The sequence below is a fragment of the Micropterus dolomieu genome, linkage group LG02 (genome assembly GCF_021292245.1).
Source record: "Micropterus dolomieu isolate WLL.071019.BEF.003 ecotype Adirondacks linkage group LG02, ASM2129224v1, whole genome shotgun sequence".
NCBI classification, from domain to species: domain Eukaryota; kingdom Metazoa; phylum Chordata; class Actinopteri; order Centrarchiformes; family Centrarchidae; genus Micropterus; species Micropterus dolomieu.
Window position 1 is genome coordinate 24,913,352 of NC_060151.1, and position 20,370 is coordinate 24,933,721.

General features: G+C 40.8%; 1 protein-coding gene across 3 annotated transcripts in view; it reads right to left on the reverse strand.

Moving 5' to 3' along the window:
* asic2 (acid-sensing (proton-gated) ion channel 2) overlaps positions 1-20,370 on the reverse strand; it is a 363,461-nt gene that overhangs the window by 13,626 nt on the left and 329,465 nt on the right. For all 3 annotated transcript variants that reach the window (XM_046035432.1, XM_046035440.1, XM_046035423.1), the window contains 2 exons: positions 17,436-17,586; positions 6,926-7,053 (listed from right to left, as the gene is read on the reverse strand). In XM_046035432.1, the coding sequence (XP_045891388.1) occupies positions 6,926-7,053; positions 17,436-17,586 (279 nt within the window). The remainder of the gene's footprint in view (positions 1-6,925; positions 7,054-17,435; positions 17,587-20,370) is intronic.

Here is a 20,370-nt window from a genome sequence, read left to right on the forward strand (position 1 = left end):
TGGCTAGCAGCAGTCCTTACTATAGGTCTGATGGTGCTCTCTACAGAACTCTACAAAATAGGATTAAACAGCCTGCTGAAACACAAAATTATGGACCCTGTACATAGGCATTCTCTATGGCCTCTCCTTGCATCCAGAGCTATTCATTCTAGTATCTTTTAGGGGTGGGAATCACCATAGGCCCCACGATACGATATTATCACGATACTTATGTCACGATATGATATTATTGCGATTTTAAACATATTGCAGTTTATTGCAATATTTTATCTTTTTCCCCAACTTCAAATTGTGTCCCCAAAGGAAAATTCTTTTTCTAGTGGACTGAAAAAGCAATTTTATTAGTGCCAAAAAACAAACTTCTCATGTACAATTTATATAATAAAAGATCGATACTTGACGTTCGTGTTACGATACGATATTGCCTTGCAAAATATCGCGATACTATGCTGTATCGATTTTTTCCCCCACCCCTAGTATCTTTGTGGGCCCTCCTCACATGAGGGCCTGTATAGTCAGTCCCCCTTTCCACCCAAAGTCCTACGCCCCTGGCTGCATGTACAATCCCCTGTCCCACCATTCTCACCTATAGTTTATAGAAGGGCTGCATGATATGGTAAAAAACACATATTGTGTACGTTTTGACAAACATTATGATCTGCTAAATTATTTTTGATCAATAGGAATGATCATTTTCATATCACAATTTTCATTTTCACAGAAAAAACAATTGCACTACAGCGCTTCATTATAATACAGTTTCTGTGATTTGCATATTGCACTTGGCCTTATTGCAATTTCAATAATGTTTCAATTCATTGTGTAGCCCTATTTTATAGATGTATAACATCTCCCAGCCTGTCATCACATGAAAAAGTTAGAACCGATGTTACTGCATACAGCAAGCAAGACAAGGACTTTTAAACTTTCAGACTTTTCAATCATGCACACACAAATGTACAGAGAAAATCCATGTATTAAGTCCAAAATGTGGACAGATCCTGACAGCAGCTCTCCAAAACCCGTTTCTTATTCCTTGAAACCCAGCCAGTATAGAGAAGCAGAAGAGCCTCACAACAAACCAAGCAATGAGTAAAACAATTCAACAGATAGCCAGACTCTGTCGGAGAAATCCCACAACACCCAGTGACGGGAGCACAAAAACTCCAAATGTTCTCCTCCTGTTCCTGTGGCTCTGAAGACTGGGATAGCAGATGAGGAACGAGGGATACCGGGCCGAGCAGTGCGGAGACCCATCTGCTCCACAACACAGGCAGCGCGCTCTAGCTGTGCACTCGGTATCCATCACCCACCACCCTCCGTTCCCCAGTTCCCTTCCATGTCATCACAATGCATCCCAAGTGGGGCCGCTTTCTCTGCCAAAAGAGCAGTTTTTTTTGGATGAGGCAAAACACAACATCCTGCCAGGTGAAATTTGGCCACAGTTTGATTGTTAGTACTGACAAAATTTGAAACCCTGCCCCTCCTATCAGGCGATGTTGTGTCACTGCTTCTAGGGAGTTTGATGCTTTAGGTCTGCAGATACATTCACTTCACCGACACTTAGGACAATAAATTCAAACGCAATCCAAACAGCAATCTAGCATGCTGAATATTTCAACGTTCAAAAGCCTCTAGCCATTTCTGGGCAGGGCAATGATGTCTCCTGTGGTAATTAAACATGTCCTCTTTGATGCCAGCAGCAAGTGCAAGCAATGAATACCGACATCTCGCTATTAATTTTATTAAGGGGCTTATGAAAGGTGCTTCTCTGCAATCCTTAACCTTTGAAATCACCTTCACACCTCAGCTAATCTTCACTTCTGGCCTAATTAGAGTCAGCTGAGGTTAATTTGAGATCTGATTATTTCTCTGTAATCAGATAATCCAAGGTGCTCAATATCACTTTTCATTGTGTTGAGACCTGCTGACCTGATTATGGTCTATCTAATAAGAGCTGAGGCCTGTGCCCCACTCACTGTGTTATCAATCAGTGTTCCATTCCCCTGTTATACCAGAGCAATGCTTTAATTAGGCTTTACTTACTTTACTTTACATTAATTTGGTCAGCAAGGGACATTGTTAAAAAAGTTGGATTTGAGAACACGGTGGGTTTTAATGAGGTCACTGTTTTAGAGCTGAAAAGGCAACTGCAGAGTGCTGGTTTGAGCTGAACATCAAATTGGTGTACAGAAGTACGGAAGTCAAATTTCTCCAAAAAGCGCCCTCTGCTGTGGATTTTTTCTCTCTTTCTTTTGGCAGCAGAGAGCAAAACTGAGATACAAAGACTCTGAGGATGAATCAAGAGGCAGCAAAGGAATAATGATATAATGGAGATTTTCTTTTCCTTGGAGAGAATGACTTTCTCAACCAAGGGGTCACCATGCCCTTTCAGCTCCAGTCAAAACCCATTTCTATGTCTGAAGAGCTTACATTTAAAATTGCCTGTCTGCATCTGAGGACTCATCCAGCTCTTATTATAGGCTGTATACTTTGTGCCTTTAGCTCACTTGATTGAGCAGCTTTGATCTAGACCCAATATTATTAGCCAAAATGAGTTCATTTAAACCCTTTGTCAAAGTCATTTTCACAGGCAGACTGATTGGTATCCATTATAAAGATCCACTAATCACCATTTTTTTTTTAACATGCTCCACAAGGCCCCATCCCAAATCTTCGCCCTAGATCCTCTACCCAATCATCATTATCGGGATTGTTTTTGGACATACTTGAAAGTGCCCTCCGGGTTTCCACAGAAGAAAAAGCTTGAAGAGACAGGTGGGAACTACTCACAGCGGGAGAGTTTTTCTGATTGACTGATACAAAGCACAGTTCTGCATTAATTAGCTGGAGCTAAATTTTTTTGTGTTTCCCACTGTGCGCGTTTGTGGAGAAGGGTAGTGTTTTCACAGCAGGTAGGCAGAGGAGGGCCTGTCTTCATTCTGCTAGTCAGAACTGGGCTGATGGATGAGCAGAGACAGAAACCCTGGAGGCTCATTACCCAGGAGGCCTAACCATCTCTGGATAGATCTCCTCTTCCCCTTCCTGCCTACCGCTGAGGTGACTCTGTATCGCAGCACCATGCTGAGCTGTGCTGTAGTGAGGCGAGGTTTCAACTGATATTTGCTGAAGAAAAGTTTCTAAAATTCAAGATGAACTACTTTGTTATCTACTTTGTTATGCTATTTCATTCACTCTCCTTAAGTACATTAGCAGGCTCTTGAGAAACCAGGTTAGTTAGAAAAAATGTGTTTACATGTGCTATTAACCTGGAAACTGTCCCTAAAGTCCCTAATCTGTAACCTATTGCTTTATTATTATTATCTTATTATTATCCCACATCTTTGCAAACATTTTATAGCGACTTTCAGCTCATTGCTTTGTCTTTTCAGTAGATACACAAAGTTAGCAACTAGCTGGTGAACATAGCTGAGCATTTAATGGCTAAAGACCCAGATATTTGGTGGAATATTGGACTCACTTGCTAAGTGGCCAGACATGCAACACCAAAGTAATTCAAATGTCGCTCCATATCTGCTAGATGAGTAAATAGTGAACTGTTTGCTAACGTGTTCCCCATATTAGTTTAAAAGGTTTTAATACGTTTTGTTTTCATAGCTTGTTTCTGCTGCTCTCAAGTGGTCAAAAAATCCGCAATCGCAGTTTCACATACGTGTAAATACTCATGGACATACAGCGGTTGCCAAAGGAAATGTATTCATAAGCCAGAGACAGAACCCATTTTAAAATTAAATGTGCAATGAATTTATCTGGCCAGAAATGTGTATGCTCAACTGTTGAGCCAGACAGTACATTTTCAAAAGAGGAACTTGGAGGCAGAAAAAGAGAAACCGACAAAAGAAACCTAAATGGAGGCAAAAACATTGACAATGAAAGGCAGAACTCATAACCTTGGTAAAATGTATTCCTGATTGAAACGGTTGAGAGGAGGAATCACAATATAAAGACATTCAGTGTAGAAACACTCACTGAAGCTGTGAAGCCAGCAGGATGGAAAAGAGAAGATGGGAGTTGTGAAGTAGGAGCATCTGGTGACAAAGAGGTTATTTACATCAAATAGCTTCAAATATATATATATATATATATATATATATATATATATATATATATATATATATATACACACACACATATACATATATACAGTATATGTGAGACCTACCGTCTTTAATGGTCATATTATGCTTATTTTCAGGTTAATAATTTCATTTACGGGTTGTACAAGAATAGGTTTACATGGTTTCATGGTCGTACTGCACAACCTCTTTTCACTCCTTTTCATTCACCTGTGGGGAGAACGCTCCGTTGTAAATATGGAGTGATGCATCTCACTACTTTGTCTCAGTACTTTGTAAAGGACTACTAGCCGACCAGAAGCAGAGTAGGGCGGGTCCTGAAAAGCCAGTAAACAAGGCTTCGGTTCAGCTTTGCGTGTTCCTGAACCAGCTTAGAAACAGACTGGAGCAAGAGTTTCAGAGAGGTAAGTTATTAATTTGTAACTGTACTGTCTGAACATCACAGTAACAACTTGTTCCCGCACGGCCTGCCTGGAGGGCAAGACACTTTCGGGAAGACACTTTCGCTTAGGGGTGCTGCACAGCAGAAATGCACGCATGACACAACTGTGTGTGGGCACACACTTACAGACTTTCCTTCAACACAGAGTGGTTACAAGCATGGTTGTATGAGGTCCCCCAGATCCGGACCTCTGTTATTATATGTATTTATGTAATTATAAATTAAATAATTCAAATAAAAACCATTGATAACACGATGAACTTAAATGAAGGCCATGTGGGCGCAGCTGATTTAACGGTCGCTACCCTCATTTCAACTTGAAAAACAGTTCCACGCTTGGGGAAACACATGAAAACCTTGTGTGTACAATAACTAAGGGCACCACTGTTTGCGGGCAGAGTTTTGGACGATACGTTTTATGAATTTCTGGGTGGGTGAAAAAGGGTGAATCGTCGTGAGAGACGTGCGCATTTACACACGGGGCACAGCAGCATTTAAATCTCCCGACACGCGGACAGGATCAGTCAGAATCTAACGTTAATTAATATTTTGTGTTCTTCTCCACATCCAAAAGGTCTCACACACAGTCCAGGTTCATACAGTGAAACTGTTTGGAGTTCAGCAGCCCTCCTCCTGATCAATACTGAGCTCCATTGGTGCATCTAAATTTTTTCAGAAGCTAAAAGTTGAATTCTGTTTCCTCTGCAGAGTTTCCTCTGTCTGTCCTGTCTCCACGCATCACACCAACCTAGCTCCTATAATCGTGACAAAACAGTGCTGCTGACATCAAATTTTTAGGCTATAATCAACGAGCATCCTCTGAATTCAGCACTGAGCTGCTTTATTTTATGTTGTCATATAGTAACAATGCAAAGTAATTTGCTGTGTTCGTCCCTGTCAATAGGGGGTGCTGCAGCACCCTCCGCACCCCCCTTCCTCTACGCTTGCTGGAGGGTATCTAACGTTTGGAAGGGAGGCTGGGGGTGAGGGGAGGCAGCAGGTGGACATCTTGTCACTGTGTGTACGCTGCAGCTCAGTGTGTTTTCTTTTGAGGGCGTACCTGACTAGCCGCTTGGCGAGCATTTTTACATGTGTTCTGGATTTAGATTCAAATTCAGATTCATTCTTTATTGTCCTCAGTGGAGGAAATTTGTTTTCACAGCCTGTACAAAGAGCATCTTCAACATGAATTCTACCCACAAACTATGGTAGTTGACCTGCAAGCAGTGGCAGTATTAATGAGGGCTTGCAGGTAGGGAGTGGGAAGACTTATTATTTTGGAGGAAGTGTTACTGATTTTAAGAAACTTATTCCTATCGGTTGAAGAGACCATGATGAAGTAGCAAAGTACAAAAGGATGGGTTCAATGATTCTACGGTACAGGAGAAGCAGTAGGTGTGGTTTGACAGAGAGAGTCCTCAGTTTTCGTATGACAAAAAGTCTTTGTTGACAGCGTCTGTGGATGTCTGTGATGTGGTGATCAAAACTCAGTTTATTGTCCATAGTGATGCCAAGGTACCTGATGCTGTCAACAATTTCTACTGGCTGGCTGTTTATGGAGATGGGGCAGTGAGGGGTGGAAAGTTTATGGCGTGTGTCCAGGATGAGTTCCTTTGTCTTGGTGACAGAGGAGGTGACTGTCTTTACACCACTGGGTGCAATGGATTGTTGATATGCTGTAACTGATTCTGGGTTAGAGAGGTGGGCGAGTATGGCTGTGTCATCAGAGTATTGGAAGTATTTTGTAATGGGAGAGGGGCTAAGGCAGTCATTGTTGTAGGACACAGCCTTGGGGGGCTTCGGTGTTGATAGTAATGGTGGTGGATGTGGTGCTTCCCATCCTCACTGCTTGTGAAATTATGAATCCAGAAATTATGGATCCAGGGAATGAGGAGAGGTGGCACATGGAGGTGGTGAAGTTGAGCTTTTTCACTTTGCAAACCCATTACACGCACAAAAAAGATATATAACTCAATAAAGGAGAGGGAAAAGCCAAAAAACATAATATGACCTCTTTAATATCGATCTATCTTGTATGACAAAGCTTTATTATGATTGAGTGGGGCTCAGATCCAGTGAAGCACCTCTGTACCAGCAAGGTCAAAGCCACTGACAGGGGGGGAGTTATCATTTGTCAGTCAACAATCACCAAGAGACCACAGAGGCCAGTCAAGTGTCCAGAAAGTACTGAGACACACATGCCTTGACAAACGCATCAACTTACACACATGCATGCACACAAACCCATAATGCCATAGAGGTTTTCTTTATTTTTATCGCTGTACGATAAGCTGAACATGCGGATTAGAAGTGAAATACAGTAAAAGGAAGACAAATGATAAAAAAAGCTATTAAGTGTGTATCAGTGGAAGTCAGGGACACATACCCTCTGCTCCTGCGTGGCTACAAAAGTCTGAAAGCCGGGGGCCACACCAAAGCCCAGCTCGTGAACAAACGGAGGCTCCGCCTGGCTGTGGATCTGCACCCGCACACCTGCCTCAAACGCTGTATCCTCTGGAAAGGAAGACAGATGGAAAGATCCAGTTAGCTGATTAATTCAGTCAATAAACAAACAGAAATGTGCAAAAAAGGAAAAGAAATTACATATCTTTGGCTTTTTGACTGGTTCAGTTAAACTGCTCAGGGAATAGAGGAGCAATATAAAGCTCAACAGATGCTGCTGCAGAGAGACAAAAACTGAATTTCCCTGCCTTTCAGTGAATGGATATGGTGCTTTTGACTCAAAGCCTCAGGCTTTTAGGATAGTTTATTATAACACACTCTCTGAGATGTGCCGTCCCATTTCTCTTGACATCAAACACAGGTAGTCAAGAAGGCTTGGTGCTGACTCCATAGATGAAAGGGCCTTTATCCTGCCATTCAGAGCACTCATATGCGCACACACACACACACTAATGGACAAGGACGAAAAGAGCCATAACATTTATAGGAAAAGAGAGAGCGGTCTTTGTAGAAATCGATAAAGTTCTCTCTTCATGTCCTCACAATCAGTGCTGCGCTCTTGGACATTCAATCAAGGCTCACACCTGCCAGCCCATCAGCTGGACACCTCGAGGTGCTATGCAGCCAAGTCATCGGAGCCTTCCAGCATAGCAAGCCTCACAAATTGACAGACAACACACACACACACACACACACACACACACAGCAGTATCATACAAGAATACACTCATCAATCAAACATCTGCAGAGACTGATATGGCGACAGCTTGGATGCATTCACACTTTTTTTGGCTGCAGGTTTCAGAGACCAGAATTCTGAAACAGTACAGTAAGTTTATGTGTTTGTGTAGATTTGTGTGTGTGTCAAAGAGTATGAAAGAAACTGTGGCAGTTTGAGAGAGATAATGAGAGTCTATTTTTATGTGTCTATCAGAAATAGAGAAGTGAGTGCAGCAATGTGGATGCTGCCTTTGAGTATGTGCACATCTGAACGTGTGTAAGTGTGTGTGTGTAAAATATGATGACAGATAGCTGACTCTGTATTCATGTGTGTGGTGGGAGTTAAACCATTTTTGTGTCCTATACTGTGCAGTGTCCTTTCCGTCCTGTAAAATATAGTATCATGTCCTGTGTAATGAAGGTCTTATAGTTGTGTATGGCTGACAGGTTTTATGTCCTTTACGTCTCGTCCTACACTGTCCAGCTCTGTGACCTGTCCTTTTTAAATGTGTTCGCTGTACCACTGAGAAGCTATTAACTTTCAGTGCATTTAGCACAAACAAAACTTGATTGAATTGGCATCATTTACAGTACATTCAGGGAAAAGCAAATGCAGCACACCATTTTTCCAAGGCAGTTTACTGTATATAAGCAAAAGTATGTGGAAACCTGAACATTTTACTCATAATATGACTGCAGCAACAGCTTCCACTCTTCTGGTTTCAGGCTTTCAACCAGACTTTTGGACCCGGTCTGCAGAAATTTGCAGGCCAGTGATGTTGGGCAATGAGGCCTGGCTTGCAGTTGGTGTTCCAGTTCATCTCAAAGGTGTTCACATATTTTTGGATATATAGTTTTATCTAGTCCTCTGAGGCCAAATCAGATTACATGTGAATGAAGGTTTTCAGAGACAATTCGGGTCATAAACCAGCATAAACCTGCAAATTTGATCTTACATAGTCTTAACAAAGTTAAAAACTAGACAAAACCGGGTTTAGTCATTTCACCAAACCATGAAAGTCTGCCTTAGACCAAACGTTCGTAAAGGTTTATGGATGTGGATTTGCCATTTGACCATAATTTGTCATATATTTTAGTTGCTGGTGTTAATGTGGAATGTAAAAAGAGAAAAACATAGTATTTAACTACTGTACATGTCTTAATAATAGTTGCTGGACTAACCCCCCCCCCCCTTAGGAGCCATAGCATAGCTATTCCTTAAACAATTAGCAACTGTTGTCCAAAAATGATCAAAAACACATAAAAGAGCCATACTGTTGCATTGGCTGTCACATTCCTTCACTACAGCGAACAAAAAGAAAGAACAGCGTCCCTGAGCTTGCACATTGACACCGGCACAACATGAAAATATAGGCAACTAACTACATTAGCTGTTCATTGTGATAAAGCAGTCTGTCTCTCAGTGCAACCATGTGGCTCTTTAGTGTTTTTTAATCGTATTCGTACTCCATTATCGTATTTATCGATAATGGAGTTTTATAGCAAAGAGGTGTAAGCTCTCAGGCTGTGGGGCATATACATTAAATTAGTAGAGTATATTCATTGTTTTGTTTGTTGTTGTCTTGTCAAGTAATGTGTTGATAATAATAAAAAGTTAAAATATCAGCAACTTTTTCCTGTCTAGGCCTACTGTCAACTGACTCTTGCTGCTCTGTGTTTGACATTTGTTAACTAAAGCGATGTTGTAAACACAAAAATGCAAATATATTGGATGGATACACATTTGAGTTGATCTTGTTGCTGTGTTTATTGCTGTTCTGCACACTTGAAAGTGGGCCGAAGAGCCGGCTGTCGTAGAGAGGGGGCGAGACACGATCATGTAGCATGACTACTTTTGATCTAATAAATTTATGAGAATTAATACCAAATTATTAATTTTAATATTCAGAAAATATTAATTCACAAAGCTTCTCGTTTCGCGGGGCACCACCCGAGATTCCATTCGCCCAGGGTCTTGGGATTCCCTGGGTATGGTTAATAATTTAGACAATTATTCACTAGTGATCAGTTAGTTAACAATCGCTCAATTATCTTAAATCAGTCAGTCAGTCTCATATCGAAGGGGTAAATTCTCGTGGCAGGGACTTGGAGACAGGCAATACACACACAATTCCTTTGATTACAGTGAAATTTATTACTAAGGTGACTATAAAAATGCGGTTACATATACCTCAAAGAAATAAACAATGGCTAAACAATAAGAATATGGGATTCTATTGTGGGGAGCATTCGATTCACACAGGCAGCAAATGAACACAAGCTATGAGTTTTAAGGACTAAAGATAACAGACTATTGGATATCACTGACCACAAAATGCAGGGTTTTGGTCTTACTGCATGTCGTTTCTCCCAGACGGGTTGTTCCGTGCGTTCTCAGTTAGGACAGCTTAAAGCCGTCGCTTTCTCTGAAAGGGAATAGCTCCGGAGGTCCGTCTTTTGTCGGCTTATTGAACCCTGGCTTGGGTCAGAGGTTTGGTCGTCCTTTGTTACTGCTGGCGGGACCACGTTGTTGGCCCGGGCGTCTGGGATCAGTGTTAGCTCGACGAATAAAGCTTAAAAAGAACTTGGTCATTCTTGAATTAAAATTGTGTAACTTAACAGTCTGATAACTTTTAACAACAAAAGAAAATAAAATTAAAAGCAAGTAAAGTTGCTGGAAACAAAGGAAACATCGAGGTCGCGGCGCTTCGCGTGTGTGGCTTGAAAACGAACAAAGCCTTCGCTGCGCCGGATCGAACTTCTTAGGGCGTTGCCGTAAAAGGGAGCATGCTGGGCGCGTGCCGAAGCACAGTTGGAGAGAACAGGAACAAGAGCAGAACAAGAGAGAGCGAGATAGCGTGGGTCGCTGCTTTTGTCTGTTAGGGCGTGGTTCCCAGAGGGCAGTCCTTTGTTCCCCTGAGGGACTGTCTTTTCTTTAACTTTAACTTTTTTTACTGTTACGTCTAATCTAAAATCTATTTGCGCGTATTGTAATCAAATATCTTCCCACAATCATACCTTAATTGTCAAACGGGTATACCGTTCTTAGTTTTAAGCATTTGATAAAAGGGAAAACAATTGTTAGTTAAACCTTGAGGTTAGCATTTCCTAGGAATCACATCAGATGAGAGGAACTTAGCAGTTTAGGGTTTCCTGACCTCTCTTACAAAGAGTTCCGATAGGCTGTTCAGGAGAAAGCTAATCTCTGGTCAGTGTTTCTTTGTCATTTTAACAGTTCAGGCACCGAGAGGCTTATCTCAGCTGTTGCCAAAGGTGGCCAGTTTTACGATCAACTGCCCAGAAATAGCACTTAGGGAAAGCAACCTTTCAACCCCCCTCCTTTGGGGTCTCTTCAGCCGTCTGTTAGGGTTGTTATCTCACCCCCTCCTTTTCTTTCTCCCAGGGAGAGAGAAAGAATTTGGAGTAGTTCAAATTTATTTGATATAAAATGCACAAATCCACACTGTTGGTACACTACAATCATGTTCAGACAATCTTTCCTTGAATGTAGTTTTATAAAGAGAGCTTGAGAGATAAGTTTACACCCTGCTTACTTTCTCTCCTGGACAAACGCTGTGTGAAGTGGGCATGAATGTCAAATTGTCGGTTATAGAGAGTTACAGAAAACGTAGGACACAACAAGCACCATTCAGACATCAGAAAGGTGGTGGGGTAGGGAGAGACGCTGTTTGACCATCCAACAAGCGATTCAATTGGAGCACACTGACCCTTTCAGACATTTTACTACTGGTTTCGACCATGGCGGCTCGTTATTTAATTTCTGTTATTTCTGTTTGTTTGTGTCTGTTCAGCTCGACCACATTTTGGATTGGGTCTAATAATCATTGAGTCTTGTTCAGTAACAAATATTTATTTTAATTATTGATAAATCTGACTATTTTTAAGAATAATCATGTAATCTTTTGGTCCAAAAAATGTCAGTAAATAGCACCAACCAACCCCAGCCATACTTTACGCCTTAGTCTGCCCTTTATCCATTCATGTTTTGTTCATCAAACACTTTTGCTCAAATTACACTCTCAATGTCAGCTCACTGTATGCTCCTGGGTCTACTCACAAACAATACCCAACACCAACTATCCATCACGCTTTTCTAAAGCCCAATGTGAGGTCTTCAAATGCTTAGTTTTGTCTGACAATATGTCCAGAACCCAGATAAATTCAGTGTATTATCACATCAGAAATAGAAAAGCAGCAAATCCTTACAACTGAAGCTTGACCTGTCTAATGTATGACATGTCTGCTTGAAACATGACTCCATCTACCAATTGTTTCAGCTCTAATTCTCATCCAAATTTACTGCATTACACCAGCTTGTTTTACTCGAATCAGATGACCAAATAGATGCTCAAACATCAAACATGTTGTGTCCAGAGCAATCAATGATGATACAAACATAGAGAACACTGAACAAACGGATCATATGGATATATGAATATTATATAGATGTAATAAGACAATAAACCCTTACTGTGGAAATGAGATGTTTGTATTTGCACAATGCATCTGTCTGTCTGAAGAAACAATGAGAAGTGTTTGTGTGAGTGTGCGAGAGTTACAGATCAGAGCAAACAGGGCTCACTGTGCTGAGCACATTTGTGCTCGAGTCACTTCAGCTCTCCATATCAAAAGATGATCAAGAGGATCATGGATAACGATGTTTGTTATATCTGGCTTCAGCAGATAGGTTTGTAGTTACTATGTATTTCATCACATCTATCACACTCATTTGACTTCAAATGACTCAAAGTAAGAGAGGCGGACTAAATTAGGATGCTACCGGCTGATACAATCATAACTTAGATCCTACTGCTTTGTATGACAGTGAATAAATTCAGATGGTGTTCTGATTTCACCTCCATTCTCCTTCAGCATTTGAAGTGATTTTTGGTGAGGGAAAACATGAGAGGAAGAAGAGAGGATCAGCATTGGATGATCCAAGTAGGTATGTGTATGCAAGCATGTTGATGCATGCATGTTTAAAATAAGATACAAAATGCAATTGGCAATTCTTACTTGTTGTTTTAGGGTGTTAGAGTTAATCTACAGGCATGTTTATGGAGACACCTCTGTGCCTTCCCATTCACCTACCTGCCATATAAAGAACAACTACAGACATGTTTGTCGGTAACACCACTCCCCCTCCTCTTCCTCTACGGCTCTCCAATTTGTCCAATTTCTGCCACATTCAGGACCATGACATGTCAGACTTGGTCTATATTGTGTGTTTAATGTGAGAGTGTGAGTGTTGAATGCATGCAGGTGGAATCAGCTGTTCACAAGCTGAAGCACAAATTCATGCCTAAGTGAATGTAACGAATGTGTCCTTAATAAGTGTTTATGTGAATACGAACATAATTAAACACCAACTTACATACTGTATTACACATAACTGACTGATAGTTTTCTTTACTCCTTTTTTGCCACACTAGCGAAGCGAACAAATGCCAGTTTGTTCGTCTGTCCACCACTTTAATCTGGATAGAAATATTTCTGCAACTATTGAACCGATTGCAATACAATTTTGTACGGTCCCCAGATTATAAATCCAACTGATTTTGGTGATCCCAAACTATCCCCCACCATGAGATTGCCATTTTTGTTTTTTAGTGAAATGTGTTGACAACTACTGGGTGGATTGCCATTACATTTGGTGCATGGTGCCCAGAGGAGAAATCCTTTTTTATGCAGCGCCGTCATCAGGTCAAATTTATAATTTGTCCATGAGTTCCACAATTGTCACATAAATGTTCAAATTTTAATGTTTTCTGAGCCTTGTCATCCGTATGTGGATCCTTCAATACTCAACATTTTTAGTTCATACATTGTCCTACTTTAAAATCTGTAGTTGAGAGATTGTCTTCAAACTTAGGCACATCTTTGATGTAAAAATATACACCAATCTCAGCTTAATTCACAAACTGAGGCTACAAAGAGAAACTGCCGCATCATGCAAAGCTATAATGTTGTATTTATCCTGTTTGCACAACATGTCATTATTCTAATTTTGCTGTTGAGTGCTACTAATTTACTTTGTGCAGCCATAGAGACAAGTCACAATTTACAACAAAACTGGAAATGGAAGAAAACATATTCTAAACAGCAGCAAATGAGCACTGCATCTAGTGTGTCACTTGTGATAGTGTAGCTAAAGTTCACCAAAACCAGCATGAATTAATGATATCATCATTCTGGATATTGCTTAAATATTAAATAGTTAACTCTTGCTGCCATTTGGCCTCACCAGTGTAGGAACCTGTAGGGTGCCCTAAAAGAAGAACAGCTTTCATGTTACCAAGAAGCAAAAGAAATAGTTTGCTTCACACAGATACAGAGGGACATCACGATGACCCAACACCACAAAGGGAATTGACACAAGGAGGAAAGATAAAAGGATCAAGGAATTTCCACTTCCACTTTTCACTCGGTTTAACCTGTTGTTGAACGAACATCCTCCTGCTCCTTTCAGGCGCTTCTCAGAGTGCTTTTATTCACCGCTTTCATTTAATAACAGCAGACACAAAGAGCGCAGATGCACGGCAAGATTTTAGAACTGCACTCAAATGTTTGTCGGGCTTTACTTGCCTGTTTGCCACATAAAATGGGAACTAAGATCTGAGATGATGGATTGCACATTGACGGTAAACAGAAATAGGAAGGAGACATATAGTTCAGACTTGTGATAAGGTACATTTTCAGAGAGGAGATTAAACAGAGTTTAACAGCACTATAATTATTTGTATTTCTTTCATATTCTGCATCACTCCATCAATGATGCTGTTAAAAATAGGCATAGTAGATGAACACAATGTAACTGGTTGCTTGGGAACTCAGGTTTAGTTTCCTGTACACGAACAGATCTAAGACAAAACTGTGACCAAAACTCATACACTGTGATGTGTATGATTAAAAAAGAAGTTAGTCTCTGATATGAGAAGAAATGAAACTTGAATGTCATCACAGTTTCACAGGCTTCAAGGATTTTTCTCCATACTGCAAACATTTGTAGCGCTGCCGCTGAAGGGAAACATGTGGTGGGTGCTGAGTGTGTAAACAGACTACTTTGATCAAGACCGCTTGACGAATCTCACATCGGAGAGGCCTGCCTGACGCAGAAACTTAAGATAACCTTTCAAAGAAAGGTCAATGTGTAGTAGGACTACGTGTAGTTGAACTTAATTATTCAAACTCCCCAATAATTAAAGATTTGTGTGCCAAGTTCACAGATGCAAACATTTTTATTACATAACTGTTTGTCAGTGTGCATGTGCTGGGAGCAACTGTTTAAATTAATTTTAAGTTGTTATTCTAAGTATTTCTGAAATTAGCAATCACAAACAAAACAAGCTTGTGTTTGGGATCAAAGAGACGGCAACATTTTCACAGTCATGCAGCAGGCGTCTGTAGAACCATTGGAGCCAGCACTTCTCAGTATAATAAAAACTGGAAAGGAAAAAACATAACGTGGGAAAACAAGAGTCAGATTTAGAATCCTTATCACATGATTTTGGTTTGATTACAGCCACACTGTAGATGGCAATAACAGACGGACACATCCAATCCATATATTATCTCCATCACTTGAGTAGAAAAATGGGTATCCAGGCAACAGACCATATGTTTTTTTTCCCACCACAGTAACTTAAATCCATCTGGTCCATTTTTCACATTATTTTTTTAATGTCCATCATGATAAAGTGAGGAGGAGTATCATGGCTACACTGCAGCTCCCTGGAAAGAGCGGTGTGCTAATAGAACCCCAGAGACTGACTGCTGGTCTGTCGATGATGGACAATAAGAAAAGGCACGGTGAGGGGAGAAGGAGAAGGTGTCGGGATTGATGGAAAAAAGGTAATTGGTGGGAGGAGACCTGGCTCAGCTGAGGACACACTGCGCTCCCTGCTGAGGCTGACTCAGCTCATCTGGGCTAATTAAACCACACAGGGATAAACAAGGGCACTGGAAACTGGAGCCTGCTGGGAGACAAAACTCTGCATGCTGTCAGGGTGGTGGCTGGAGTACAGCCTATTCAAACAGAAATAAAATCAAGGGGAGTCCAGGACATGGGCCTGAGGGACCTGCGCTCCATAGAAGAACATGCGGAGGATTGATAGGATGCTGACTTTTTGATGATGGAGCTTCTTAAAGTTGTGCCTAGAGTAAATAATGTCCATCTGCTTGGCTGCTCGTAGCTTGGCTAGCTGCTCTGGGAACTCCCTTGTCTGCCCTTCCACTGGTTCAGACGTGAGCTGGCCATTCAATGAGCTTTACTGTGTAACCAGGTAGCAAGCCTCCCTAAAACACTCACCACTAACAAGATCTCTAACACGCATATTAGTATGGAGGATATAATAAAGGTTATTAAAGAAGATCCAGTGCTCTGTGAATATGTATTAAGATTACTGATAAGTCTACATTCTCTAAGGAAAAATATCATCATCACAGCCAGTCAGAACTGGATGTACAGCAACTGACAATGAGTACTTTGTTTAGAGTCTTATCCAGAGTCAATACAACAACAGAATAAGCTTCAAGTCCACAGACATTAGTGTAACAAGAAGTGCTTCAACTGGACTAAAAAAGGTGTAAACCAATCAGCCTTTTAGTGGTTGCGTGGGCAAATCCTTGAGTATTAGGCTTGGTACAATGCACTACTTAAAAAAAACACTGCCAGTAGAAACAGTAATAAAAAAGAACACTGTTAACCATAGCAATAACAATAAGATTAGCTGTAACTGTTAAAGGACTATTAGATAAAAATAATTAAGCTGATAAAGCTCACTTCACACATCTTAAAACACATTCCAGGAGTTTTATCTGATTTAAAAATGAATAAGAGTTTCTGGGTGTGAAACGGTGCCTGGAGTGATTTTATCGGGAGGACAATTAATAATTTCTGTGTTCATAATTGCTAAATTAAATAAAGTGAATGAAAAAATAGGTGTGGCCCAAAGGCTCAATGTGGGGCTCAATCATAATCTCAAATTTACTTTGCACCAGAAATTTGCAGAAAGAAGGCAAAAGTGTGAGAGACCATTGTACTAAATAAGGTGCTGAAGCCTGTGGAAAAAATGTTTTTTTATGTGAAATTACATGATAAACGAGAGCTCGAGACTCATTTAGAACAACATAGTGTTTGTGGGAATGACAAAAGTAGGCTCAGTGGAGTACAAACTTTATGCTAGCCTGGAGGTAAACAGTTGTTCCAGACAGGAAGGGCCGGCTCCTCTGTGAATAATAGACGTTAAAGTATGTAATGTAATACAATTTGGTGTCGAGATGGCAGAGAAAGACTACAAATAGATAAGAAGAAAGATTCTTGATTTCATGAGCAGACGTTTTCTTAAAGCTTTAATCACTTTTTGTTTCTAGCCTGAAAGCACACAATCATTAACCACTTTTGAAACGCAAAAAAGGCAAAGTCTGTTTTTATTGTCAGTCACTTGGCAACGGTGATCTCATGACTTAAAGCACATGTTCAAAATATGACCTCACGAGTTCAATTTGAAGGCAGACTAAGAAAAAAAGGGAAGAGACAAGAAGTGGACATTTCTATCTCTTGAGTAAAGGAGAAAGGCTTGGAAGACGGTGGTGTGATCTGTGATAGAAAGGAACATGTGAGGTTTCATTTTTTTTTAAATTTCTGATCTGTTCAGTGTAAGCAGGACAGGTGAGCAGGTGGTCATGCATACCTGTGTCCCCCCACACCGGCAGGTACTCATCCTGTTGGATGTCCAGCATGATCTCCAGGCCGTTTCCCGTCCCTCCCTTCATGGTGGTGCGGAGCGTCTTCCCCTCCTCTGCAGCGTTGAACATGTAGCACTTCCCATACCTGGTGAACACCTAAGAGGAGATACAGAGCAAGAGGACTGATAAGAAAAAACATGTAATTCCCAGATACACAGACACACACACACACACACAGCAAAGATAACATTGCAGTAGATGCTTCAAATTGTACATTGATGGAGCCAATTTACCGCCATGCAGGAAACATTTTAGAGCTACAATGTGTTTTCTTGCATTATTTGGTTTAAATAATAGTAAATTACCCTTTCAAACAAAACAGCTCTCCAACCGCAAAACGTTATCCATCTGTTTCCTTCTTTTGTCTTTAACCCTTTTAACTTTTGGCAGTTTTTACTCCATTTGCACTGACTTCTTTTATTGACAAGCATATGGCATTGCCACTACATGTCTTATCTAGGCATGCCATATAGTAGTTATCTATAGGGTATGTCGGGTTACTTAAAATGCACTGTAACACACTGTAACCATGGATGTACAGATATCAGTCAGATGGATTGCTATTGATACGGAAGAAAATGTCTTAATTTAGATGATAAAGATGCAATATCTTAAGCTACATATGACATCTTTTTTTCTTTACAACATTTCTAAGCAGGAAATGGACTTTCACCCACAGTGGACGATGAATACCAATATTACTGAAAAGTTGCCGTATGTGTGACGTCTGTGTGCTCTGGTTTGAGCTATGACTCTGAAAAGAAGGGCTGCAGCTTTTGACCCGAGTCAGTTGAGTTCAAGTGAAAGTAATGTATGTTTGATCATGTGATCACATTGGCAGTGATCCTTTCTACAGGTGTTTCTGTGAAGTGTGTGTCTGTGAAGGACGCGTCTGGCAAGAAATGGCGGCTGCCAGAGACATGCTCCTTTATTCTCACATTATCAATCTTTCTCACTGCAGAAACCTTCAGCTTTTGAATTGTGCACAGCTCTTATTAGGTAAAGCATAGCAACTGCAGAGCCTGCAGAAACGAGCAACAGGTAATTTCCCATGTAAGCACTTAAAAGCAGTCTGCCATTACCGACCAGCACTTCAACAAGGCTTCAGCAACTATTAAAGAAACTCTCCATTCTTACCATGTTGTGTGTGTTAAAAATACAATGACACACTCATTAGAGGTACAGTATGTGGAGAATGATTTCTTCCACTAATGTTTCTCCCTACCAGCACCAACTCACCAAGAACCACCAAATGCCTCTGAGGCATTTATGAATAATAGATTGAGATTGAAGAGTGCAGCTTATGTGAGAAGTGTGTGTGTGTGTGTGTGCACGTGTGTGTAACACAAGTAAACATGTAAATGAGACTATAGCTGTGAGGTCTCCACTCATGAATAGTAATCACCATAACAACCATCCACTTCAATCCTGCAATGATTGATGGAAAAGACTGACTTAACAGTTTTTGGTATAAGCAAAATTAAAATTTTAAAATCAATATTCTGTTCTCATTAGATTATAGATTTCAATCTGTATACATCCTGACTGTATGAAACATTGCCTCACAGTGATAACATAGTGATAACTTTTTATTTACAATGGTCGTGAAGCAGTGTTGTAATCTTAGATCTTTGCACTTTGACCCCATTAACATCTGGTATAATAATAATAACATTTCTATATGTATATGTATATATATATATATATATATATATATATATATATATATATATGCACCTAGCGTTTTTTTAAGCACTCAAAGACGCTTTACAGAGAGTAAGATGAAAGTACTGTAATTGGTTAATAAGAAGAGGAGGGGAGAGAGGGGAAGGAAGGTAACTGGAGAATGCAGTCTTGAAAAGGTTGGTTTTGAGGTCCTGTTTGAAAGATGGCATGGTGTTATCCTGTTGAATGTGGTGAGGGAGGGCGTTACAGAGGGAGGGTGCAATAACTGAAAAGGTCCTGTCACCCCAGGTCCTTAACTGGATGGTTTTTAGTGTTGTTGTGTCCAGACCTGAGGCGACGAGTGTAGGTGTTGCGGGGGAGGAGGTCGGAGAGGTAGGGAGGGGCCAGATTGTTTAAACCATTGTTTAAAGTGGATCCTGTATTTAACCGGGAGTCAGTTGAGGTTGTGAAGGACGGGGGTGATGTGATCTCTGCAACGGCAGGAAGTGAGCATGCAGGCACCAGAGTTCTGGTTGTATTGAAGTTTATTGATGATTTAGTTAAGTGAACCGTAGAGGATGCTTTTGCAGTAGTCGAGTCTGAAAGTGATGAGGGCATGGATGAGAAATTCTGCAGGAGTAAAGGACAAGGAAGGCCAGAGGTGGGAAATGTTCTTGAGGTGGAAGAAGGCAGTTTTAGTTACCTGGTTGACGTGGGGCAAGAAGGAGAGGGAGGGGTCAAAGATAATTCCAAGGTTGGGGACCTGGGTGGACAGGGTGACAATTGAGCTGTCAATGTTGAGTGAAAAGGTCTGAGTGGAGTGGGTGAGGGTGTTAGGGCCGATGATGAGGATTTCAGATTTATTGCAGTTTAGTTTGAGGAAGTTCTGTTGCATCCAAGACTTTAAATCTGTGAGACAGGCGGTGAGGTTGGTGTGGGTGGCTTGGGTGATGAATTTGGAGGAGAGATAAAGTTGAGTGTCATCAGCATAGCGGTGAAAATGGAGGCCATGATGGAGGAGGATCTGTCCAAGTGGAAGGACGTAGATGATGAAGAGGAGGGGACCAAGCACTGAGCCCTGGTATCAACATGTAATCTGTATTGGGATATTTTATCTGTATAAGGACAAAGTCCCACCTATCTAATTTGAGAAAATTAGATTGATTGGGCGGATCTCAATTTAAAAAAAGTGAGATCCGCCCACAGTGTGGGCTG